Below are 26,903 nucleotides of genomic sequence, written 5' to 3' on the forward strand. Positions count from 1 at the left end.
AGCCCTCGCTAAGCCTCGGAAGCCTCGGAGACCTGCGAGTTTCATCCAAGAAAAAGCGCACTGATAATTCCTTCAATTCCACCCGCTTTGGCTCAGCCTCTCACCACCCCACCCCCTGCCATCGGTTTTGGCTTTCTTTTACAGTATTACTAATATTTTTTAAAGTCCTTATTATATATATACCTTTTTCTTTCCTTCTGAAGACTGGCCTAGGAGGGGGACGGGAGGGGAGTGTAGCGGGCTGGGAACGAAGCGCTCTGATTTGAGATCTCCGGGGAGAAGATTGCGCTCTCCAGATGCTGATCTCCAAGACACTTGACGATCACCGGCGGACTCCGAGAGCGGGCGGCAGCGGCGGCACTGGCCGGGGGGCCGCTCGAGTCCGACGCTGAGTCCTGCCCAGCGCGCTCTGGGCGGACCGACGCGCGGGACCCGACCGGCACCTGCCCTCCATCCCTTGCTCGGGAAGAAGGCAGCCGGCTCGACCTCCCGCCCGGGAGGCGGGCCGGGCAGGAAGGCGGCGCGAGCGGCGGCGCCCGCGGCCCCGGCCCCAGTCCCGGCTCCGACGCGGCGGCGGCGGCGGGCACGACCTCGGGCTCCCGGCGTTCGCCCCGCCGCGCCCCGGGCGCATTTGCGGGCCCGGCCCCGCGCTCCGCGGAGAGGGCGATGGGTCCCAGGCGGGACTGAGCGCTCCCAGCCCCCGGCCCGGCCCCTCCGGCCTGCCCTCCTCGCCGGCCCTTCCCGCTCTGTGTCCCCAGCTCCCTCCCCTCGGCCCCGCCCTCCTCCGGACCCGGTCCCGGGGCCACCATGGCCGCGGCCATCGCCAGCGGCTTGATCCGCCAGAAGCGGCAGGCGCGGGAGCAGCACTGGGACCGGCCGTCCGCCGGCAGGAGGCGGAGCAGTCCCAGCAGGAACCGCGGGCTCTGCAACGGCAACCTGGTGGACATCTTCTCCAAAGTGCGCATCTTCGGCCGCAAGAAGCGCAGGTTGCGGCGCCAAGGTCTGTGCGGGTCCCGGTTGGGAGGCGCGCCCTCGGATCTCTCCCCTGTCCCCGCCTGCGTGGGGCCTTTTCGGGCTCCCCTGCCTCCCTCCATCTCTCACCCCCCCTCCCCCAACACAAGTCTCGCTCCCGAGCGCTCCGAGCGCCTGCCGCCCTCGGGAGCTGGGCATCTGCTCCCAGGCAACCTGTAGCCACTGAAAACTCAAGCCGCCAGGCGCCGGCAGGTTGGCCCGCTCCCGCCACTGCCTCTCGCCCTCCGAGTCCGACGCGGGCCGGCTCCCAGGGAAAACCTCTTTCTGCCCTGAGGGTCTTGGCTCCCCTGGGGTCGCGCCGGCTGCTTCCAGCCCGGTTGGAGATGCCGGGAATTTCTGGGTCTGGCCTCCCGGGTCTCCTGGAGCCCCCTCGGCTCCCGGACCTTGGCGGAGGGGCTGGCCCCTGCCTTGCGCTCAGCAGGGGCTGGGGTAAGAGAAGCGAGCCGAGGGTGTGTTGGAGCTGAGAGCCAGTTCAGGAGATTTACTGGAAGGCTGCTTCGCGGGCAGCACGGGTCACTCTGAAGCCCTTGGGTCGCATCTTGGGATGAGGAGAGGGGCGCAGAGGGCGGAGAACGAGTCCCCATTGGGGGTTTGGCAGACGTCCCTTCTACGTGGTAGTTTCGATTCAAGGACTCGCGAATTACGTGAGGCCAAAGAAGCAGTTACTACATACGGGTGACTCTAATAGTTGCCTTACTATACATATTTTTTGAGACATAGCTAATGCCCAGCATGACCTTCTGTTGCTGCCTTTAAAATGCCAGGGTCTGAGAAGGCGACTCACTCCTGAGCTGGAGCCCAGCGCCTTTTGTTCCTTTCCGTTCCTCTCCACATCCAGTTGCTAGGGGTGGTTGTTTGGAGAGCATGTGGGGTGTTTTGTGGGAGAAATGGGGATTGCTTGCTTTTCATTACTAAGTGGGCCCGGCAGGAAACACTGAAGAATATATTTACGTTAATAGGAGTATATGTTTGCCCAGCACATTGTATTCCTGGTGCCCAGCTGTATTTATTTTAAGTTTCCTGTTGTTCCAAAGATGTGTGAGAGAAGCATATGCTGTACGTGTGTATCTATGTGAATGTGTGTGTGTGTGTGTGTCCCCCACACAATTGCAGATTTACGACCGAAAGTTTCAATGCTTCTTTAAACAAAGACTAGAACTAATTTTTTTTTTAATCGCTCATTGTCACAGTTAGAAATTGGAGTTACTTGCTCTTAGAATCTAGCTTAGAAGGCAAACATCTGAGGAAAATCAGAATGGCATTTTTAAGGTAGATAAATTATATAGCTATAAAAGAAGGAACTTCATGATGAAGACTTCGGGGACAATATTTTCAGACCAGTGTAGAAGCTATCAAGAAAAATGGACTTTAATTTTACACTTTAGCCTAGAGGATGATCCAGCAAACCTTGGTATTATAAGACCAACTCAACTGTTTTAAACATCGTTGACACATGGAGGGTCACATTATCATGACTTAACATATTTGCTTCTCCCCTAATTTCATCTGATTATCTTTTAGAACACAGTTTTCACCAGGTAGAGCTCCAGTGTTGCCATCTATTTGAAGTAAAGAAACATATTTTCTTCTAGATAGGACTGTTTAATATAAATGATGATTAAAACTTAGTACATATTCTTTAAGTATAAACCAGTAGATTCTTTTATAAATATGAACAATAAATGTTCTGTGTCATATCGGGTGATGGAGGAGGGTTTGCTTTACACTTGTGAATTTTAAGATGGGGATGAATTTTAACTTTTTACCAGATAAAGAAAGGCATCTGAGCTCTCTGATAGTCTATTTCAACATTTGCAACCCTGACTGTTCTCTTGACATTCATGAGTTTGCAGTGATATATTTGAAGTCACTTCTGCTACCTTATTTTTGGTGGGAGAATGGAAAAGAAGATAAGCCAGAGGAAATCTCATCAAAACCTTTCCTTTTATCCTTCTCATATATCTTATATATCAAGAAATATATTCTTTAGTGAAGAAAAATATAGATATATCCCTTGAGTATCAGAAAGGAATTAATTATTAATTTAAACCAAAGAAATACTAAAACTATGTTATGTAAATCATATATTGATATATAGTTACATGATTTTACAATATATTATTAAATATAACTATACATAATTATTTTATTATTTAATTAAATATTCTTTTAGGAAACATTTTTTAAGCATAAGCATATTTTCCTTTTCCTCCTATACTCACTCTTTGCCTAAGAACTGACCCTAGGAAATTTTAAAAGTCTGATTTGTTAATTTCAAGATATAACTTTTAGGTATGACAATTCCACATATCTTTGTATTTGAAAATTATTAATTTGACAAATAGTTATTGAATCTTTGTAATATGTCAGGTCCTGTTCCAGGTATTATATGTGGAGTGTTGAAAAGAACAGACGAATCTCCCTCCATCAAGGAGCTTACAGACATGGGGTAGAAAGTCACTGCATATGGCAAGGAACAAGTTAATATGAATTACAAAAGTCAAAGTCCCAAAAAGCACATAGAGGGCTGAGGTAGAGAACCAGGGGGTGGGGGGGTGAGGGTGGGTAGGAAGAGGGACCTAATTAGATCAAGTAGGCAGGGTGGCCATACCAAGAGCTACAGGTTGAATGCTGACATCTGAGAAGGATGCAGAGGTTAGAAGAACAATGTGTGTGAAGCCCCTGAGGTGGGAATAACCTTAGCCTGTTGGGAGAAGCAAGGGAGGTGTAGAAACTTTAAGTACACTGTTATTTTATATCATGTCTATGTTGTCTGCAGTTTGCATTTTGACAAGGAAATACAAATATATTTGACATGTTTGCCAACAAAATAAGGAATAGCTCGATATTTTGTCTTTTGGGAAAGAGTAGTATACGTTTCTTAAATGTAGGGATTTTTTCTTTTTAATCCTCCTTTAAGTAGTAATTTAATATAAAGAGTATGACATATTTATTTATCCCTTTTGGTCAAACCTTACCCCCCAACTCTGACCACCTCCTACCCCCATAAAAGGATGGCTTTTGTATCTGTAAAGGACAGAAATTTGCAAGATGGCTTAGTGGTCGTGGTGAGCATCACATTTTATCTTACCTTTCCAGATTCATCTTCCTCTACTCTTCCTCTAACTCCTTAGACTCCAAACATCATTCAAAGTTCAACTAGGGACTTCCCTGGCAGTCCAATAGTTAAGACTTTGCCTTCCAATGCAGGGGGTGCGGGTTCGATCCCTGGTGGGGGAGCTAAGATCCCACATGCCTCATAGCCAAAAAACCAGAACATAAAACAGAAGCAATATTGTAACAAATTCAACAAAGACTTTAAAAATGGTCCACATCAGAAAAAAATCTTTAAAATATAAAATAAAAGACTTGGTCTTTAAAAAACAAAACCAAAAACCCCCACAAAATTCAACCACATGGTTTCAAATCCCTGTGCTTCACTCCGTGCATAGATTCTTCTTTCTTCTCTCTTCACCTGTTGAAATTATCCCCATTTCTTGAAGCTTGAAAAAAAGTGCCAACTCCTCTGAGAAGTCTTCCCTCATTGCAGAGAAGTAAAAATAATTCTCCATTTTATACCTCATGATTGTTGTTTATGCCCAATAATAATTAATTCGCACACATATTCAGCAGATTGTAGTTGGGAGCAGCGTCTCTGTTTTCTGCACTCATAGGCCCTCAAATCTTGACAGAGTGTCTGCCATGCCCTGGGTACTTGTCACTGCCCTCAGATTGAAGTGAAATAAGGAATGTCAACATCTCCAAAGCTGAAAAAGTGTCTCTGAACCAAAGTGCTCTAACTAGCCCATTTTAGAAGTAAATATACTTTTCAAAATTTTATATCTTTTTTACTTTCCCTAAATATACACAATATAATCTATCCCTTTTTTCAGGGATTGGAATGTGACTACATATTTGTGAGTTACTCTCAAGAATGCAAGAATATAACCAACCTCACTCTAAGGCTTAATGTATGAAAACAGATACTCAGAATATCTGTTAATTTAGCTAAAGAAATAAGAAGGTACAAGGAAACCAAAAATTTGCAAACAGTTTTATTATTTGGAATCTCAACAAGAAAAAAAGAAAACTGAAATAGAACCTACGTGCAATGACGTATATGAACATTTTATCCTAAAAGTGTTGCATTTTTGTTATTAGCTTTTAAACCAAACAAGATCTTTCATTTTTATAGGATAATAACCTTTCAAAATCTTTGGTATAGCTAATGCAATTGTGTTTTGAAATCTGTTCTTTTTTTGGCTACTGTCATAGGAGCCATGGTATCATGTGTCATGTATGTTTACTCAATAGTTTTGTGGGTTTCTTACTGACACATTTACTTAAATTACAGATGTCGTAAGAAACAAGGACTGAAAAATGAGCTACGTAAAAATTGTTTTCAACTTACTCTTTTGTATAAAAGGCAGAAATATATATATATGCCTATATATATTTATTTTGTTCCTCTGTGATAATGAAACTCTCAGCTATCCTAATAAAAGAGAAGTGGTCTTCCTTCTTAACAAGGTACTATCTAAGGAAAGCCATGCTCACCCTCAGAAAATAATCAACAGCCAAGAGTTATCGAAAGTCCACCGTTCTTGTGCTACTGCTTCTGAGCCATCACCATTGAAAATGCAAAGACCGCCTGCTTATTTGGGCTCTTTAGGTCAAAATAAAACAAGAGAGTATTTTTCTCCCAAAAGATCATCTTCCTTTTCTTTTCAGAAGTGTATTTTTTTTTTTTTTACTTTTTTAGGGTGATGTCTGTGGGAGTCTTCCTATCTTTTGATAGTACCTGTTGCTAACTTTTTGATAATCAGAGTTTTATTATTTGTTAGGTTTATTAAGGCAAGACAAAATTATAGTTTTTCTAATCTGAACTGTCTCATTTTTTTAACAAGGGCTATTTTGTCAAATGTAGGGTTTCTAAGTAAGAGATATTATGGGCATATTACTGACTTGGTACATAAAACAATTTTAAAGATTTTTTTAAAAACATTGACCTTGCTTCCGTATATATTTTTTCTGTGGCTTAATTGTTATGATTTCAAACATTCTGCATTCGCTATAGGCTTCTGAAAAAGGATAATACCACTATGGTGCAATAAATTAAGTGGTGGATGTGGAAAGTGTAAGAGAGCATAGTAGGTCAGGTAAGATGCAAGTAAGGTTAAGTAAGATGGTTTGCTTTGGGTTAAGTTAGATTCATTGATTGAGATGAGTTTACTTATATTGAGAAAATGGTCAGTACTATTAACTGGTGAAGAAATCCTTTGACATTTCTTTATATAAGATTTCGGAAGCAACAATTCCTCTCAAACCCCCCACTAGGTTACTGTTATCAGTTACAGATTTCACTTTATATTTCAAATTACTATAATTATTAGTACAACTCTTCTACATTTACCTCCCAAATTCTGTTTGTCTGTTAATAATTTTAGTCTATATAATGTTACTATAAGAAAATTATTTTAAAATAGACAGAAACCTCCGCTCTCTTCAATGTAAAATGATATCTTCTAAATTTTATTTACTAATTTTAAAATAATGGCAGAAATTGAAAGGGAAAGGTAGATGAAGTATTTTTCAATCTGATTTATCACTTAGTTCCAAAATCTAGGTTTCTTTCTAGGTAAACTGTATATTAATTCCTCTCCAAATGGTGAGAAATTTTAGCCACAAAGGGCTATCATATTTAGATAATACAAATTGTGTGTGATGTTTTAAATATTGTCATTTTGGCACTCAAGGGCTAAAAACAAGCAAAAACACCAAACGAAAACCAAAAACATAATGGTAAACTCAAGCATATAAGAGACCATTTTAGGGGGGGTTGATGCAATTTAAAGTCAACTGCACTGTGTTGACATGAACAGAAAACTAATTTAGTAATTTTATCTATAATGATTCCAGCATTCATTTTAAGAAATTACTATAATTTAGTAGTTTTATCTAATAATGAATATATCACCATTCACTGTTTCCTGGGGGTGAAGGCTAGCAGTACGGTATGGTAGTAGGAATCTAGCCACCTTTTATAGAAACCATTTTATGATAGTTACCACTTTGTCATTCAGGAAAGAAAAGGTTATTTTCATAAAGCTGTATTGTGTGAAATATTTTTTGTGGAATATGTGTTTCACCCTGTGCTTTTATAGTTCTTTGGTATCAGGTTTAATAGGGACGCATATGGTATGATGATGGGGGACAGCCACTTAAAAGTCAGTGTCTCACCAGCGCCTGGCATATAGATAACACTCCACAGCATTTACTGAATGAATGAAAAATCCTGTATTTCTCAGGATTTACAAGTAACAGCATAGAGTGGCAGTTGAGATCAGTGTGCACATGGCAACGGCTGTAATTGACTCAGGCACTGTGCTCTTGAGTTCTGTTTCATCCTCACAACAAGCTTATGTAGTAGGTACGCTACATTATGCATTAATTGATGATACACTAAAATATTACCCATCTATCCATTTTATAAATAAGGTATCTAAAAACCAAAGAAAAGAATGAGTAAATTGTCCAAGTTTACATAACATTAAAGAGTGGAGCTGGTTTTAAAAGCCAGGTTCCAGGCTGACTCCAGGGTCCCTACTCTTAACCAGTGCCAATTCTCAATTGCCACATGTTTTATTTCGTTACTTCAGTTAGTTGAGATTCATCACCATTTCATAGCAAAGGAAACTAATACTCAAAAAATTTGAGTTTTGCCAAAAGATTTACACGTAGCGAGTGATAAAACCGGAATTCAAGAGCAAATTGGTCCTTCAGTCCTCTATTCTTCTCACTACTTTACACTCTCAGTTCTTCATGACATCAACATTAATGGAAGACACATTATTTCAAGGCACATAGTAGATGCTCACCATATATATCTGTTGATTGGATTCATGTAATAATGTGTTATTTACTCTTTAAAATTGAGGGTGTAGGAAAGTTTGCCTGGAATTAGAGACTTATTCGTGGGATTTGGGGAAAGAGACAGTAAATAAATAAATGCTGTATTTTACCAAGCCATTTTTGACATAGGAATGTAGCTTTGGTTTTCCAACAAGTGTTTGGAAGTGACACGTTTGATGTTATCTTCCTAATGAATTGCAGCATTGACCTGAAATTCTGAAAAGGATTAATTTGGAGGGCTTTCATGAGCATGTAGTGACTTCCATGATAGGTCTTTCATTAATTTTTCATTAATTTTCTTAGATTATATATTTTCAACATTTCTTATTTCTGTTAGGAAGCCTTGTTGTTACGTTCCTTATTGGCTTTATTGTACATGATAAACTGAAGCAAACCAACAAGGTTATGGAGTCACAAATCAATCATAAAAATTATAGATGGCTAGAAATCTAGATAATGTATGTTTTATGCTGCTTTTGAGTTAACACATTGGTTCACAGTCCTTTTCCAATGAATTCTTAGATCTTATTCTTAATACCAATACCAGAAAAATGTAACGTAGTCAAGGCTAAGTTGTTTTTAAATTGTATTATGTACTTTATAGAGATTGCACATGGATGAATGTTTATTTCTGGGGCAGGCTTACAAATCTAGTTATGTGTTATTTAGATATTTTATTGGCTTATCTGACTCTTCTTTTCTTCTTACTTTGCTTACGTGGTAAAACTAACTGGTTAATCCAACTGCCCACCTACTTTGTGCCTCCACCTACACAGCTGATTTTGCCTGAAGAAAAACACACACATGCATGAATTGGTTCTACTTTAAATCCATAGTCAGTAACATCAAGTGGGCCCTTGGTACATTTTTAAAAAAATCTCTTTCCGCTTAAATAGATTATATTTCTTATCTTATTTCTCTTCAGACATCTATACCTCCTCCCCCATCCCCACTGTCAACTATGTTCTTCTATTTTTCTGAGAAAACAGAAATTATCAAAAATAAATTTCCATATACTCCACAACTGCTTTTACAAACGTATCTGCAGATCTATCCACTTTCCCCTTTTCCCTACTGAACTTGGGAATGAACTCTTAGTGCTCCTATTTAAGGTCAAGACCTCTACAAATTGAGGAACAGATCGTTTCCCCTACTCAGGGACATCAATCCAATATTTCCCTTTCTCTTCTGCATCATATAATTTCTATATCATGCTGTATTATTCTCATCAGCATATAAATCTGCCGTAATATAGCTCATCTTAAAAGTTAATCTCCTCTTGATTATGCATTCCTCTCTTGTTATTAAACCAATTATCTTTTATTGGCAAAACTTCTTGAAAAAGAAATCTCCAGTTTCCCTCCTCCCACTCTGTCTTGAACCCTTTCTAATCAGGTTTCTGTCCCCACCAATAAGCTGCTCTTGTCAAGGTCACCAAGGACCTGCAAGTGGTCAAATCCAAGGGTTTCCTCTCAGTCCTTATCCTACTGGTACAGCATTTGGAATTCAACTGACACAATAAATTTGTATTTTTCACTATAATGTGGGTAAAGTTAGCATCAAAATACTTTTAACATGCCATTTACACCACTAAAGCCATTCATGTGATCTTTTCATAGTTATGGCATATTTGGATTTCTAAATATGTTAATGGGTTAACTATTGCCATCATGCCCCGTGATGGCCTGCCAGACACTGTAGGTACTCAGTTGGTCCTCAGGTACCACTAGAAGGCAATGGTGTTTTCTTACTTGGGAGAAGATCCTTTTCATCACATGCATTTGTATTGGGCCTGAGTGACTTGCCTCTACAAAATATAGAGAAGAATTTGAATGGTCTTTCTAAGAGTTAGTTAGTTTTTAAAATTTTTGTCTTTATTGTCAAATATAGGTTTGTGACTAGGTAATCACTCTTTTTTCAAACTCTTTCATTGCTATCATAGTCAATAATAATTGGCAAACTAAAATCACTCAGCATCACTCAAATTCAAGCACTGTACAGAAAGGAACAGTCCTAAATGTAAGAGAGCTATTTAACAAAATTTATTTTCTGTATGTGGAATGTTTTCACTGATAATATTTGATTTCAAGTAATGCTAATATGTTCCCTTATGTATCTCTCTATTAAAAATAGATACATAATTATTAGCTCTGGTGACAAAGTTAAGGTAACTTTTTACATTTGCATTTTTGAATTTTTAAAATATCCTGTTAGAGTGACAGAGGACATCTAAGGTATGGGAAATAGTGAAGTTTTGGCAATTAGAGTTTAGGAATAATTTTATAGACAGAGTTCTATTATCTCCTCTTGTTAGTTTCTCCAGGGGGATATGTAACTACTGGGTTCAGTGGCTACATCATGAATATGTTATCTTTTCACAGGGAAATCTTGAATGTTTGATGGACAATTGTTTTCTCCAGAATCTAACAATTCTCTCCATTTTGAAAGGGTCTTGAAAATAGTCAGAATCTCATTGCCTGATGTCTTTTTATTCTACCACATGCCTCATTGTAGCTCTTTAAATTTCTGTAAATAATTCCTGCCTAGCCTGAGTTACATTATGCCCTTTAAATATTTGTTCACGGCTTTTTATCCTCCTTACCATTTGGCCAGCTTACAATTGTTTAACTCTATTAATGTTTCTGCATAAGTAAATGCCACCAGCACCTTAATCATTTCTGTGGCTTCGATTGTTCAATAATTACCTCATCCTTATTCCGGCAAATGAGATCACTGCTGTTTTCATGCTGAGGCCAACCTTGCTGTAGGGAGGACTGAACACATCTGCCGTAGAGAAGACCTTCTCTCTTCTTTTGAAGAAAGAAGGTTGGACTTGAATGGAGGGATGCAGAGATTGGACAAATCTATGCAATACAGAAGGATCTGTCTTGGCTTCATGCCTGACACATTAAAGGACACTGTAGGGAAAGTAATCAAACATCTTCACTGAACCTGCTAGGATGAGAGGCGTTGTATATCTTATCTCTTACTTCTTCCAATCGCAGGAAATAGGGAGCATTATTTTTATTGTCACGGATGAGAGAAAGTGAAGTAATTTTGCCACAGACTCGTACTTGGCAGAAGTAGTATTTGAATGCTGATCTGACTGATACAGGGTGAACATTTTTAGAATGAACTCAGTGGATCTTAAATAATAATAGAATTCAGCATTATATTGCAGTATCTTTCTGGATCCATCCCTGGGATGGGCTAGACTGTCAACCACAGTGTTTGCCCCTATTCATTCTTACCGGTTTTATGTGTTCTGTCCTGGGTGCTCCAGCAGCTGCTGTGACCAGCGACGTTCCACACAGGATAACGCCCTCACTCAGAAGTGTGTCCCCAGCTCTGTCTCCACTTTTCCATTTCTCTCCAATGCTTGGGACAACGGGCGCTAAGCTGTAGTGGGTTCATTTCATAATCTCTTAGACTTTCCTTTTGGAGTAAGCTATCCCAGATGGTGTGGCAATGATGAAGTTTTCCTGTAAGGTTTGGAGTATTTTATGTATGTCAGACTTTTATATTTTTCATCCCAAGGCCTTTGCATTTTGGAAAGTTGTAAAAGTAATAAAAGTTGCTGAAGTGTCAAGAATATGCAGTTAATAAGCACAGGTTTCCTCTTCCCCTGCTATTGCTGCTGAGCTGATGCAATTTTTATCATTAGAAATGTCCCTGGTATCCAGATATTCCCATGACTGTCATCATTTTACTGTCTGGATGGTTCATTGTTGTAGGGTCAAGTGAAACTGAGACTTATTGTACAAGAATAAGCACTTTTTGGCAACATCTACACTAACATCTCAGACCAGAGGTAAACTTTTCATATCTGCATGGGTTTTTCTTTTGCCCTGAGATAGTAGCAGCCAGGGATTATTTCAACAATCTCCCTCAATTCATGAATTATAAATATTCCTATTTGTTCACTTTTTCAAAAGGAAACACAGCACCTTGCAATATGTCATCATAGTTGGCTGGCATCGTACCATTGTGACTTTTTTTCTTTTACCCCCTACACAATGCCCTTTGTTGTCTTCTGAGGTAGGCCCATAGATTTTTTTCTTAAAAAGTGAACGCAAGGAAATCCCCCAGATCTCCCCTGCACTGCCTCTCTCATTCACTCCCATCACTATTTTTACCACCACCAGTATACAGCCCCAAGCTCCTCGCATCACACCCCTCTCCATGGTGTGGTCGGTAATGGGGAGAGTGTGGTGGACTCAGACACTGGGGCCTCGGAGCCTCACTCTGCCTCTTTCTGGCTGAGCAAACTCTACTGATATGCAGAGACCTCTATGCAAGGAGCAGGCCAGGCAAGGTGATTTGGAAGAATACCTTTTTTGAAAAAATTTTGTTGGAGTAGAGTTGGTTTACAATGTTGGGTTAGTTTCAGGTGTCTAGCAAAGTGAATCAGTTATGCATATACATGTATCCACTCTTTTTTTTTTTTTAGATTCTTTTCCCATATAGGTCATTACAGAGTATTGAGTAGAGTTCCCCGTGCTATACAGCAGGTTCTTATTAGTTAATCTATTTTATATGTAGTAGTGTGTATATGTCAATCCCAATCCCCCAATTTATCCCTCCCCCACTTTCCCCCTGGTAACCATAAGTCTGTTTTCTATATCTGTGACTCTACTTCTGTTTTGTAAATAAGGTCATTTGTACCCTTTTTTTTTAGATTCCACATATAAGCGATACCGTATATTTGTCTTTCTGTGTCTGACTTATTTCACTCAGTATGACAATCTCTAGGTCCATCCATGTTGCTGCAAATGGCATTCATTATTTCACTCTTTTTATGGCTGAGTAATATTCCATTGTATATATGTATCACATCTTCTTTATCCATTCCTCTGATGGACATTTAGGTTGCTTCCATGTCCTGGCTATTGTAAATAGTGCTGCACTGACCATTGGGGTGCATGAATACCTTTTTTTTTAATTAAAAAAAAATTACATATACATGTATCTATTCTTTTCCAAATTCTTTTCCCATTTAGGTTATTACAGAATATTGAGCAGAGTTCCCTGTGCTATACAGTAAGTCCTTGTTGGTTATCTATTTTAAATATAGCAGTGTGTACCTGTCAATCCCAAACTCCCAATAGTAGGCCTTAGAAAATCAAGACAGAGCTATGTTCCTTTGCCACAGGGATTATATTTATATTAAAAGGCCATCTACAGAGCAGAATTGTCCTCTCAATGGTCTGTTCTCAGTGTCTGTCTTCCTGCCCCAGAATCCCAGCCCCTCACACTTCCCCACCCCATGTGCTTTCTCAATTGCTTTGGCCCCGTGTTTCCTGTTGGCTGTTCACTAAATATAGCCTGAAGATAATTGGTTAATTATCCGTGTATCTTATATTTATTTTGCCTCTTATAATCCAAACATTTACAACCTTATCTGTTGTTCAGGTTTGAGACAGTTGCAGCTACGCCACCTCCCTTCCTCCTTTTTTCTCTTTCTCTTTTTGTTTGATTGTGAGAGAAAGAGAGAGAAAATATGTTGTGTGTATGTGTGTGTCTGTGTGTAAATAAAAGATTAACGCGAAGCATGCTATGTGATGCAGATATCATGTGAGGCATAAAAACAAAGTAAGTACTAAGTATGTTCAATTCTAAATTTATATATATATATATACACACATATATATATACACACACATACACTTAAAATTGACGTGCTCACACTTGTGACTATTAAGACAGAAAATTTAAAAGAAGCCTATGCAGGTCCCTACTAAAAGTCAGCTTAATGCCTCCCAATACTTCTAGAACTCAATTTTTTCAGACATCTTTTTCTGTTTTTCCTTAACAAACCTCATTATATTTTTCTGAGGTTGACATTTGCCCAGAATTTTTTTTTTTAATTTAGAGCTTTGATAGATAAAACCCAGTCACACTAGGTACTAAGCCAAAACCCATTTGAGAAGAATGAAGTTTCAATGAGGAAATATGGAAACAATGACAAGCTTGGAAGAAAAAAGGTGTAACTAAAGTAAATTCACACACACACACCCCACAACCATGATCTGCAACTTAAATATTGAACACGTTCATCCAGAGCAGCATACCATGTCCCTAAATAGCAACTAGAACTCTTTACAGAGGATGAGAAAGAAAAGGCAAACAGAAAACTGGAAAAAGTAATCTACATGGTAGCATTGGATGGACTAGAGAAAATAAGGCCATTGGATGGTAACCACTTGAAACTGATCGCAGCAGCAAGCTTTCTTTGGAGGAGAGGGAGAAACACTAAATCAGTGAAGTTCTCAATTTTAAGAAGTTGAATTAGTCAAACATAGGACTAAAGCTATTGGATTTGTATCAAAAGTGCTGGTTTTGAAAGTAGGTTAGACTAATGCGTTTCTGATTAGCAATCAGCCGGTGAAACTTCAGGATTCTCAAAAACCATGACAGAGTGGAAGAGAAAAAAAACATTCTTTGGTAAAAATCTCAGTAAATAGTAATTTTCCTAGTGAAGAAAATAACTATAAGTCAAGAAGATTCCTTTGTTCTTCAGGGAGCTGGTTATTCTGTGGTTATTGGCACTTGGATCCAAGGTGATTCCATTTAAAGAGTGCATTCTACATGAGTGGTTTGATTAAACATACTGGTTTAATAGCTGCTGTATCAATATTGGCTGCAAGCATCTTGTTTCATGCATATCCTACTATTGGATTTCAAGTTGCAGCTAAGAAACTACATAATAAAAAACGGAATTTGTAATACTTGTCTGTTGGGTTTATTCTTAAGAAATATATGAACCCTATTAATTCAAATACATCTGTACACCATAAAGAAAGCCTTAAATTTAAACAATTACCATCAGGAAGCTAAAAATGAGGACAGAACAGAAAGAAGAGATAATATAAAGAGAGTGAGTGAGAGAGAGAAAGCCCTCTAAATGTAGAAGGTTCAGTCAGCAAGCAGAACCCTTAAGGTTGAGACTTTGTACTATCTTACAGGTATTCTGCTGGCACAGTGGCTATAAGTGTCTGGCTCTCTTTAAGCATTTGTTGCCTTGGGTAATTTAAGGGTGTTGCTAAACTGATAAACCTGAGATACTCCTATTGTTGCAAGTATAATAAATATAAGGCAACCAATATCTTAGCTCATCAAACTTTACCATTATCTACATTGAAACTCATAAACACTCTTCAAAGTAGACAACATCATGCCTAATTTTAAGCGAAACAATGGAAACTTACAGATATTAGTAATTTTTCCTGGGTGATATAGTCTATACTATAGGAGTAGTAGGATTGAAACCCTGTATTTTTGGATTTCTACTGTGAGGGCTGCTCCTTTATCATACAGCTGCCTTCTCCCCTGAAGTTTCTTCATAATGAATAAGAAAAATGTACAGAGAACCTTCTTTGCAACTAGGGAACAATTGCAAGTTTTGAGAACATTCTTCCTAACCAGGGTTGGAAGTTACCCATTGGGAAGTCGGAGGGAGATGCTAAGAATTATGGCTTTAGTTCATCTTCTCCCATTTCTTCTTTCTCTTACATGCTTCTATTTAATTATGGGCAATTCCACTCCACTTTTTTTTCCAGACAGATTTTCTTCACTTTTATTGCTTCATGAATTTTGCAAGACTGTAAAATCCAGGAGACAATCCAACAGAATGAGTGTTCTTCCCCAACTTTTGGGGAACACCATGATTCTTCTTTTTGTCCATCTTAAGCTTTTGTTTTTCAAAAACACATTTGTTTTTCTACTGATTAGAAAATCCTCTCCGTATTTCTCATATAATACTACAGAAGAAGGCATTAAAAATCCCTAGAGTGAAACACTTCCAAAGGCTTATTTAATGACCTTTAGATTGAAGATGATATGTATGTCATCTAATTCAATTCATAAATTTTATAGCAGTTTTTACGTTCAAAATGGTATCTCAATTTTAAAATAAGTTTTTTTTTTAACATCTTTATTGGAGTATAATTGCTTTACAATGGTGTGTTAGTTTCTGCTTTATAACAAAGTGAATCAGTTATACATATACATATGTCCCCATATCTCTTCCCTCTTGCATCTCCCTCCCTAAAATAAGTATTTTATTGAAGTATAACATGCACATTGAAAAGTGCACAAATCACATGCAACTTAATGAATTTTCACAAAGTGAATACTCTTGTGTAAAGATCACTTGGATCAAGAAAAAAGCAATGCTCCAGAAATCCCATCCATACGCCTTCCCAATCAGTAAACCCTAAATATAGGCAGTATCTTGACTTCTGACACAATATATTAGTTTTCACTGTTTCAAAACTTTATAAAAATATACAGCATGTGCTTTTTGTGTCTGCCTTCTTTTACTCCAAATTACGTTTGAAAATTTATTAATATTATCTCTGGGAGTCATTTATAACATCGGTAACAATGTCTCCCTTTATCCTGTTATTGATAATTTGTGTCTTTTTTCTCAAATACATACGACTTGTACATACAAAATACCCATTTTGTTGACATGTATTATATTTTATTAGTCTTTTTTAAAAAAGACACTTAGGGATTAGTTGATATTTTCTATTGTATCTTTTTTGTTTCATTAACTTCTGTTCTTAACCTTATTTCCTTCTATTTTCTATAGATTAAATTTGCTGTTTTAACTTCTTGAGAGTATAAATTATAAGTTCATTAAGGCTTTAAGGTATTTAAACATACATATAAGATTATAAATTTGTCTGTAAACATGGACCTGTAAGCATTTACCTTTAGCTGTATTGCACAAGTTGTGCTGTGTTATATTTTAATTTTCCTTTTAGTAAAATATTTTCTAATTCCCATTGTGATTTCTTCTTTTACTCATGATTATTTAGAAGTGCTTGTTTAATTTTCAAACATTTAGGGATTGTCTAGTTTTTTATAAAAGTGAATCACTAAATTTCTAGGTTAAAGCCACTGTAATCAGAGAACAAATGAAATACACAGATTGAAAACAAAATGTTTATATTTTTTCAGGTGACAAGTAGAACGTTTTCTTTGTATCAGTTACGTCATTTGGTTAATTATGTAGTTCAAAGTTTTTCTTTTAACAATTGATTTTTTTCTCCACTTTTGTCAGTTACAGAGGCAACTATATTAAAAATCTCCCATATGATTGTAGATTTTTCTGTGTTTCCTCTAGACCTGTCAGTTTTTGCCTTTTTTCTTTATAGGTTAATATAAAATTATTATATCTTACTGATAGATATACCATTTTATTATAACATCTTGTTTTTTTGCTTTAATGTTTATTTTGTTTGCTATTAGCATAACTACACTAGCTTTCTTTGGTTTAATATTTGCATGGTGATTATTTTTCATACTTTTAGCTTTTCTATATACTTAATCTTGATATCTTATAAACGTAAGTTTATTTTGTTTTACTTTAGTTTTTGTTTTAAATACACTCAGTCTCTGACTTTTAATGGGAATATTCAGTATATTTACATTTAATGAAATTGCTGATACAGTTGAGTTTAATTACACCATCTTAACATTTGCTTTTTTACAAATATTTATTTATTTTGGTTGTGCCAGGTCTTAGTGGCAGCAGGGGGGCTCCTTAGTTGCGGCTCCAGGATTCCTTAGTTTTGGCTCCCTAGTTGTAGAACACAGGCTCTTTAGTTGCAGCATGTGAACTCTTAGTTGTGGCACGCATGGGATCTAGTTCCCTGACCAGGGATCGAACCCAGGCCCCCTGCATTGGGAGTGCAGAGTCTTATCCACTGTGCCACCAGGGAAGTCCCATCATTTGTTTTCTCTTTGTCCAACCTATTCTATATTCTTTTTGTTGTTGTTTTCTTGTATTCTTTTTTTTTTTTTTTTTTGCGGTATGCGGGCTTCTCACTGCTGTGGCCTCTCCCGTTGCGGAGCACAGGCTCCGGACACGCAGGCTCAGCAGCCATGGCTCAAGGGCCCAGCCGCTCCACGGCATGTGGGATCCCCCCGAACCGGCGCATGAACCCGTGTCCCCTGCATCGTCAGGCGGACTCCCAACCACTGCGCCACCAGGGAAGCCCTTCTTGTATTCTTTTAATGTGTCAGGAATATTTTCTATTCTGTTTTCCACCATTATTAGCCTGAGGTTTATATATCCATTATAAATATTTTAGTGATTGCCCTGGATATTATCACATTTAATATTGACTTAATAGAGTCGAACATAAATTTGAATCATTCCACTTTTAATAAAATATTAGAATCTTATTATACTTTACCACTTAATCTCTCTAGCTTTTTCTTTCCTATTGACATGCTTTTATTTCTATGTATATGTAAAACTCATAAGAAATTATTTTTATTGTTTAATGCACTCAATATTTATTTAGATAACTGTGTTTTTCATTGCTCTTTATTCCTTCCTACATTCTTGTGTTTCCACCTGCGATTTTTTTCCTTTTGCCTAAACATCTTTTTTAGTAGTAGTAGTAGTAGTAGTAAGTAGTATTTTAACGTTGTCTATTGGCTATGAATTCTGTCAGTTTTGTTTGTGTGCAAATTTATCTATTTTGTCTTTATTTTTGAATAGTATTTTTACTGGTCATAGAATTCCAGATTGGAAGTTATTTTCTGTCATCACTTTAATGATATCATTCTATTGTCTTCTGGCTTCCATTATTTCCTCTTGAAAATTCAGCTGTCATCTAATTGTCACTCATTAAAAGGGAATATGCATTCGTTTTTCTCTGGCTATTTTAAAAAAGATTTTTATCTTATCCTTTATTTCAGCAAGTTTATCGCAAGGTGCCTACGTGTAGTTTTATCTGTATTTCTCTTGCATGAGGTTTGCAGCACATTCTGAGCTTGAGGTATAAGGTTTTATGTCAGCTTCAGAATTTTTTAAAATTATATTCAAATATTACCATTGTCTCACTTCCATCTTTCTAGGACTTCAATTACATTTATGTTAGTCATTTTCATGATGTCTCACACGTTCTTACTCCCTTTTCCAGATTTTGTACACTTTTATGCTCTGTGCTTTAGCTTGCAAATTTTCCAGTTACTTAATCCTGTCTTCTTTTGCTGTTAGACAAAAATCTATTGATTTTCTTTCCATTATTGTATATATTTTTCAATTTTAGGAATTTCATTTGATTTTTTCAGCTCTCTGGTTAGATTGTCATCATTTCTTCTCTTTTCTTCAACATATCAATCACAGTTATTTTAAAGTCTGTGTCTGTTAACTCTAATATCTGGAACACCTAAGAATCTGTTTTTATTTTCTGTTTCTCTCTTGGATCTTGTTGTATTTTCTTTTGTAATTTGGCAATTTTTACTGAATTTTGAACATTTTGGGTAGAAAACCATAGAGGCTGTCTATGGTTTTATCTTCTTTGGAAAGCATATTTTTTTCTTTTTGCAGGTAATTAGAGTAGGGGCAGAAAACCCCAATTTATTCTAGTATGAAATATATTTGAAGTTGATTTTCAAGTGTGTGTTTGTGGGTTTCTGTATGTGTGTGTGTTAGCTTGTCTATTTCTAGATTATATTTTGGCAAAGATTTATAGGGGTTCCAACTGAAAGCCTGGACGTTTACCAAGGCTACTACTCATTGGCAAGCCCTGAGCTCCAATTTTTGTCTCCTTAGCATTGTGGACTGCCAAAAGCCCTGCTCTGATTTTCAGCCTTCTTCCTTCCTCTGCTTCTGAAGCAGTAAATTCCAAGAGAACAATTGAAGCACAATACCATGCTTGGCTCCATGTTTCCTTTTGGGATGTTGGCCCCTCAAGTCCTGGTTGCCTGAGAAGCTCTCCAGGGCCTTCAGCCAAATTTCTTTCTTTTCTTTTCTTTACTTTTTAGAAGTATCTAGCTTTCACATATGATGAGAGAGTTGGTTTTGTACTGGTGAGTTGGTCATAACTAGCAGTGAAATTGGTTTCCTAATTTTAAATCCTAACTCTCAGAGAAACTGGCAGTTCAGAAATACTATTTCACTTTTTGGTCCCCGTTTCCTGAATATAGAAAGAATATCACTATCTTGACAAAAATTAACAGAGTTGTTGAGGTACATAGGTATGATCAACAATTCAGTTACAGATTTTCTTCTAAGTCATCTCGTTGTGTTGGAAGAAAATTCTTGACCAGCTTTTTATTTTATTTCCTCTTTTGCAACATTATCTACTGACTAAATTCATTTTCAGTTCTAATTTCTAATAAAATCTGGAGCAATGGTGGATTGTTTTTGTCAATAATTGTTTCTGGATATAAACCTTTTGTATATTATTTGTGTCACGCTGTTATACTGCTTGTAGTGCCAGCTTTAAGTATTTTAAGGCTTTAGTGTTCTCCTGTAAAAATGGGTTTTTTTTTCAGTTTCCAAATTCATTTCCTGGCAGTTGCTAACAGCAACAAAGTTGTAGATCATCAAACCAGCTTCCAGAATGTTAAAAGTTTGTGGGCTTGCAAAGAATAACATAAAGATTTGTATGTGTTCTAATTTTGGCTTTGTCCTTAAAGTTTGCAAGAGAGATGAAATGGCAGATCCCATGCTCCCAGCTACTATAACTCTGGGAAACAGTTTTATTTGTGTTCACAAACACCTTTGAAAGGCTGGAGTACACTTGACAAGAATATCCTTGCTTGAATCCTATGGTACGCTTTGATGCTGGTACTAGCTTATGCCCCACCCTGAACTGCCTTGGTCTTGCAGAGCTCTTTCAGATTAGAGAAGTGTATTTTTGAATAAATAACTCGGTCGCTTCATGCTTCAGTACCTTTATTTGTGAAGTAAGTTAATATAATTATACCAATTTTGCTTGTCTCAAAAGTAAGACTCAAATGAGATCATGCACGTGAAGGTGCTTTGTAAATTGCCAAACTCTATATACGTACAGTGAGGGGCAAACCCAGGGCCTGAGTAAAATCATTCAGTACCTCTGTTGATCAGGGCACTCCTCTTCTGCATGCATAACAACACATCTCCTAGCACATTATGTTTCTAGTTTCATTCCCAGGAATATTAACATAAATCAGTTTGGAAATCTAGGCTGGGAGGAAAAGGTAAAGATTATTGGTTACTTACCTTCACATTTCTTATCTTTATTTGGGCTATAGTGTATTTTCCTATGTCTTTCCTAGAAGGAATTTTTTAAAAAAATCATCCAGTTCATTAATCTTATTGTATAGATAAGGTAACCCACAAATATAAAGCCCAAATATGTAAATTTTCCTATGATGGGCTCATGGTTAGTCATTGTCAGAGCCAGATTAGAAATGATTATCTTAATTTGTTTTGTTGATGTACTATGAGTATAACATAGCATTGCACCATTTCAGATAAAACATACACACAGATACACACATGTCTGCCTGTGTGCACACATGTACGTACAGGAAAAAAAAAACTTTTCGGGCTTCCCTGGTGGCACAGTGGTTGAGAGTCCGCCTGCCGATGCAGGGGACGTGGGTTCGTGCCCCGGTCCGGGAAGATCCCACATGCCGTGGAGCGGCTAGGCCTGTGAGCCATGGCCGCTGAGCCTGCGCGTCCGGAGCCTGTGCTCCGCAACGGGAGAGGCCACAACAGTGAGAGGCCGGTGTACAGAAAAAAAAACAAAGCTTTTCTCAGGCTGTGCTGAAAGATCTAACTTCATTTCATATCTCTTCCTTCATTACAAAGTGGATTTCCCTTCCATTCAGATACCCTGCTGTTCAGGCAATAGTTCTTCCTGTTGGAATCTTTTGCTGACTCTCAGCTGGCATATTTTTCTCCATCGTGGAGTCACACTGTGTTAAGATCTGATTATTAGAGCCCAAAGTCTATGAAAAGGATCCATAAACCTATTGAAGAGCAGTGTGGTGGCTGGAGAGTGATGCTAGATGTGCAGAAGTGAAAGGGTACAGGAGGGTGAAAATGGAGAAGAAAGCTCTGGAAAGTAGTCAAGTACAGAAAGAAAAGGCACAACACCTTAGTGTGTGTGTCAGAGCTTTACATTTTGTACTCCGGGATGTGGGGAGGATTGATTTGAAAATAAAAGACAAAATATTTAGATGAGACTTGGTAACATGAACACAAAATGATAATGCTCAGGGACCATCATTGTTCTGCCTCAATGGTAGACAAAATGTTTTCTGCTAGCCAGCATACTTTGCAAAGGGGTACGGATACTCTTGGGGAACAGAGCAATATATGGGGGTGTGGGAGCCCATAGCTATATCTTTGTGCAACATCAGTTTTAGTTATAATTTAAAATATTTTATATCAAGCAAAAACAGATTATTGAGTAGAATACAAATTTCAAATTTTTGAGTAGAATACATGATTCCAAAGAAACTCCTGCTTACTGGGTGCTATTTGAGGCTACTTCCCACAGACTCACCAGTAAATATGACAACTTATTTTGCTCTGCTCTTAAAAGTACTTAAGTAAAAATGTTTGAGAATCATTGGAACATTTGTGTTGTTGAATATCTAGGCACCCTATATAGTTCTCACAAATCCTTCCTTTCACTCTCTGACCTTCTGAATAACAAATGTCAGATGTTGCCCTTTCTAATTCCTAGTGTGAAGTATAGATGGTTGATTCTTTGCAAATTGATGCATTCTTTTCTTCTACATTTTAATTTGCTAAAGTTACTTCTCTTGGAAAGCTGTGTTTGTATGTCATGGCCCTTCTAATGAGAGTAATTAATTTTCATCTGGCTTTAAAATGTTTCACAAATTTGCCTAACATGAAAGAATATCTTATATTCACATCCAGGATAAGAAAGAAGCGTTTTTACTGTGTAAAACCAACTTTGAATGAATGAACAGGGGGAGGAAATAAAGGAGGAAATGGAGAAGAAATGTATAAAGTGCTTCATCTGGTAGAATTATATACTGAAATTGATGACCTTACTTTGTATTTGTAAAGGACTCAAAGCATTTGAAGGGATATTAAATCATCAGATTTCAAAAATTGTTGAAAATCCAATGGCTTCTTTAAAAATATGACTTCATGTACTTTGGAAAAAGTAAAATGATCCTTCCCAAGCAGCCATTAGGAGATTAAAGGTGTGTAAGATCTCTGAATCATACAAAAGGAAGTATACTTAGACTTTGATTTAAGGAAATTCAGAGATAGATATTAATATTAACTGAATCATAAAAGTTGACTTATCAAAGTTATATTAAGGAAAGAATGTATTTTGAGTCCCAGATTTAATGATGTCCAAAAAAAAATTCCATACTGGATAAATTAATATTCTTTATGTGGCCCTTAAATGGGAAAAAAAATTTATCATCTACTTGACTTTGTTGTCTTTGGTTACAGTAGAGTTAATATTTTTTTCTTTTTCCATACTAGGTTGTCATGCAAATGCAAATTGTGTTGGAAATGCAAAGTTAAAAGATGTAGTGTTAGAATAAAGAAGTGCAAATATATTTGACAGTCTCAATTACTGACATCACTGTTACTGAGTAGAATTCCTCCTCATTTTCATTCCTTCTTGTTTTAAATCTTAAAGAGAAACTTATAAATATCTAAAACCGTTATAGGAGATTTGAGAAGCTCAATTTCCCAACTGATACCCACTTGAACACAATTAATAACAGAGTCCGTCAACAGGTATATGGTAAGTGACACAATGTGTTATGAAGAGCATCTTGGCACAGGTATTAAGTGTGAGTGGATATTCCTATTCACAGCTTCAGAGCAGCAGCCCAGGGTGTGGAGAAGTACTTAATTTCTCATCCGGCTTCCTTGTACTCCAGACAAGGATGGGTCTCAGTTCCTCTGAAAATTGGGGGGTTCACTGCACTAACAGATAACCCCTAAGGTACTGTCTCCCACCACAGTGGCCTTATGTAGATGGTGTTTCTTCAATTAGTAGTACCAGCAAACAAAACAAAGTGTTACTACTTTCACGCAACCATTTTCATTTTTCTGTATTCTCTTCCATATTTGTACATTATTTTAATCATAATGTGGATACAATCCAATCTTAGCTGGAATTAGTAGATCTCAATTGAGTTAAGGTGTATGAAAGCGCCTTTAAAATTTTGTAGGGCCATCCAAAGGCAAAGGGAGCCTGTTGTTGTTCAGATTCTTTCTTAAATATCTTTCCATATCTCCACAAGGGGGGAAAGTGCTTTAGAAAGGACAGAAGAGGTTGGGAGAGGCTGTGGGATTCAGTGAAAGTGCTTTCACAGACACAGAGGGCCAACTATGTAATGTGATGCCTCAGGGGGTCAGAGATACAGTCCCTCCCATTGAAATGCTAACACTCTAGTGCAGGTATATTAATTTCTTACTGCTGCTGTAACAAATGACTGCAAATTTGGTGGCTTAAGACAACACACATGTATTATCTTATAGTGCTGTGGGTTAGAATTCTGACGTGGGTCTCACTGGGCTACAATCAGAGTGTCAATAAGGCTACATTCTTTTCTGGAAGCTCTAGAGGAGAATCCATGTATTTGCTGTGAATTATTCCTCTGGGATGCTCCCGTCTGAACGCTGGGAGTCAAGGGGACCCGTCTCGAGGGGGCAGCATCTGGAATCGGGTTATTTTCCACACAGTTGGGGAGAGGGGTGCGTGAGGGCATTGTGAGGGTCCAGGTGTCTGGAGTGTCTGACCAGAGATGCTCTTGTAGAGGAAGAGGCACAGAAAAAAGGGTAGAGCATTTCCCCACACAAACTACCCATCTTGCTGTATTATTGTTTCCAGTTTCACCATAGATTTGGAGATTGGGGATTCTAATTTAAATTCTTTTTTATAAAAGAGCAGAAGAAATAAATGGTGGAAAAGAAGGAAAATTTAACCTCTGCTTAGCCTCTCCTAAGTGCCAGATGCAGTTCTTAAACCAATATACACCCGATCTCATTAGTGGTCTTACCTTGACGGTTTGACATTATTCCACGTGTGCTCTTATGAATGAGAAAACAGTCTCTGAAAGGTTAGGCATTTATTCAGAAGAGGTCCCCATTAACGGGGTCCGCGTTCGTGAATGTGCAAAAGAGTAGACTCTTCTCTGACTAGGAAACATTTTTGTTCCAGCACGTAGGCTGTGCAGGAGTAGAGCATTGTTGTTACAACTCATATTGTTATAACTTAGTGCATTCTGTCCTCTCTGAGATTTGAGGGTTCTTTTTTAGTTCCAATTGTATTTCAAGCTTTGCCTTTCTGGGATGACCTTATAAACTACAGATCTCATTTGAATAGAGGGACTTAAATGAACAGCAATCACCAAATGGCTCTCCCTGACACATGGCAGAGCAAAACAGATGTAAAGGTTTCATACCAGAATCCTAGAAGTCGGCATTAGTCCATTTTATAAAATCAGTATCTTCTCAGGTAAGTCAGGAAATACTTTTTGCAAGTGGAACTTACTGGTATTCCACAGATGTAGGCTGATGAGGGTAGAAACAAGCCATCATACAAGAATGCCTCAAACCTCCTCCCCAGAAAGGCTCTGAAATCTGCACATCACGGTGAGGGCCTTGGCATAAGTCAAGATTTATGAACTTAATTCTAACATTTTTCACTAGAGAGGAGCTATGTTTTTGTTTTGTTTTGCTTTGTGTTATCTAAATAAATTGAGCTTTAAAACTCAACAAACTATATTTAAAATAGATAACCAACAAGGACCTACTGTAGAGCACAGGGAACTCTGCTCAATATTCTGTAATAGCCTAAATGGGAAAAGAATTTGAAAAAGAATAGATACATGTATATGTAGAACTGAATCACTTAGCTGTACATCTGAAACTAACACAACAGTGTTAATCAACTATGCTCCAATATAAAATTAAAATTAAAAAAAAAACTCAACAAAGATGATTTACTAAAATATCCAAATCTAGGAAACAAAGACTGTTTCCCCGTAGGGAGTGTAAGAGACCATTTCAAAAGCAGTGGGATATCTAGGCAAGGCTTAGATGTAGGGCAGTATTTTGATAGGCATAGAAGAAGAGGAAATAGTTTGGTTAAAGATGTGTATAATAAATATGTGTATGTGTAACCAAAGCAGCACCACAAGGCAAAGACATTTTCAGATCCCCAAACATTTTAGGATTTAGAATCAACTCCATCTCTCACCAACTGGACAAGAGTGGGCAAATGCTGTACATTTTCAGATTCAAGTTTTCTCTGTGTATTATACAGGTTAGGCTAAAGGTTAAAATAAATCATGTGCATTAAAGTTTCTAGGTCTAGTACACATATAGGAAGACTCTATTCCCCTTTTCTTTCATCTGATGAAACATCACCTTAACATTTTCTTTTTGATCCGTGGTTTGTTTCCTAACATAGAAATGGGTGGACTTCCTCAATTGTGGTTTTGTAAACATGTTCAGTTGTGTCTTTTCTCTCTACTTCTGTATCTCGTGGTTAAATTTGGGGGCATAAGATAATTCTGTAACTCCTTTAAACTTTAAACTCTGGAAAACGCATTACAGTATGGATATTGAGACACAAAATTTACATCAAATTCATTTCTTCAAATATGTTAGTACATGAGAAAAGACAACAGCTATTCAGGGAGGTGGAAATTGCAGCTCGGATTTTTTTCATCTGTTTCTACACTAAATCAATAATCACGATAGTTAAACTTTATTTGTCGTTTGATACTCACTGTGGGGCTTTCCCATTATTGTATATAAGTAAGTAGAAATATATCTCTTAAGATGTATTTTTTTTTTGGTGTTTCTCATCCAAAAGAAGACATGGACTTTTAAAGTTGTCTCCCTTTGAGTTGATCAGGGAGATACTAATATATTTAGCTTATATGAACACATTTCAGGAAAATATTGATAAAGATTGAAAGCGTTATTTTTTCTGTTAATGATCTTGTTACATTCCCTCCCTTCATGAAGCAACAGAGTAAGCTTGCTTAAAATATTATTTAAAATAATCCCCGGTGGAAATGTCAGTAGGAATGATCTTGAATGACCTAAAGTCACAGCATTTAAAAAGTCTTCCATCACTAGACCACAACCAGCCTTAAACACACACACACACACACACACACACACACACACACACACACACACA

General features: G+C 37.7%; 1 protein-coding gene across 1 annotated transcript in view; it reads left to right on the forward strand.

The window, feature by feature from the left end:
- The first annotated feature begins 807 nt into the window (after positions 1 to 807).
- Positions 808 to 26,903, forward strand: part of FGF14 (fibroblast growth factor 14) — a 168,477-nt gene continuing 142,381 nt past the window's right edge. The window contains exon 1 of the mRNA XM_027115882.1: positions 808 to 1,000. Coding sequence (XP_026971683.1) covers positions 808 to 1,000 — 193 coding nt within the window. The remainder of the gene's footprint in view (positions 1,001 to 26,903) is intronic.

Source organism: Aethalodelphis obliquidens, unplaced genomic scaffold (assembly GCF_003676395.1).
Source record: "Aethalodelphis obliquidens isolate GAN/ISIS:26980383/991018 unplaced genomic scaffold, ASM367639v1 scaffold15, whole genome shotgun sequence".
In the NCBI taxonomy this organism is placed as follows: domain Eukaryota; kingdom Metazoa; phylum Chordata; class Mammalia; order Artiodactyla; family Delphinidae; genus Aethalodelphis; species Aethalodelphis obliquidens.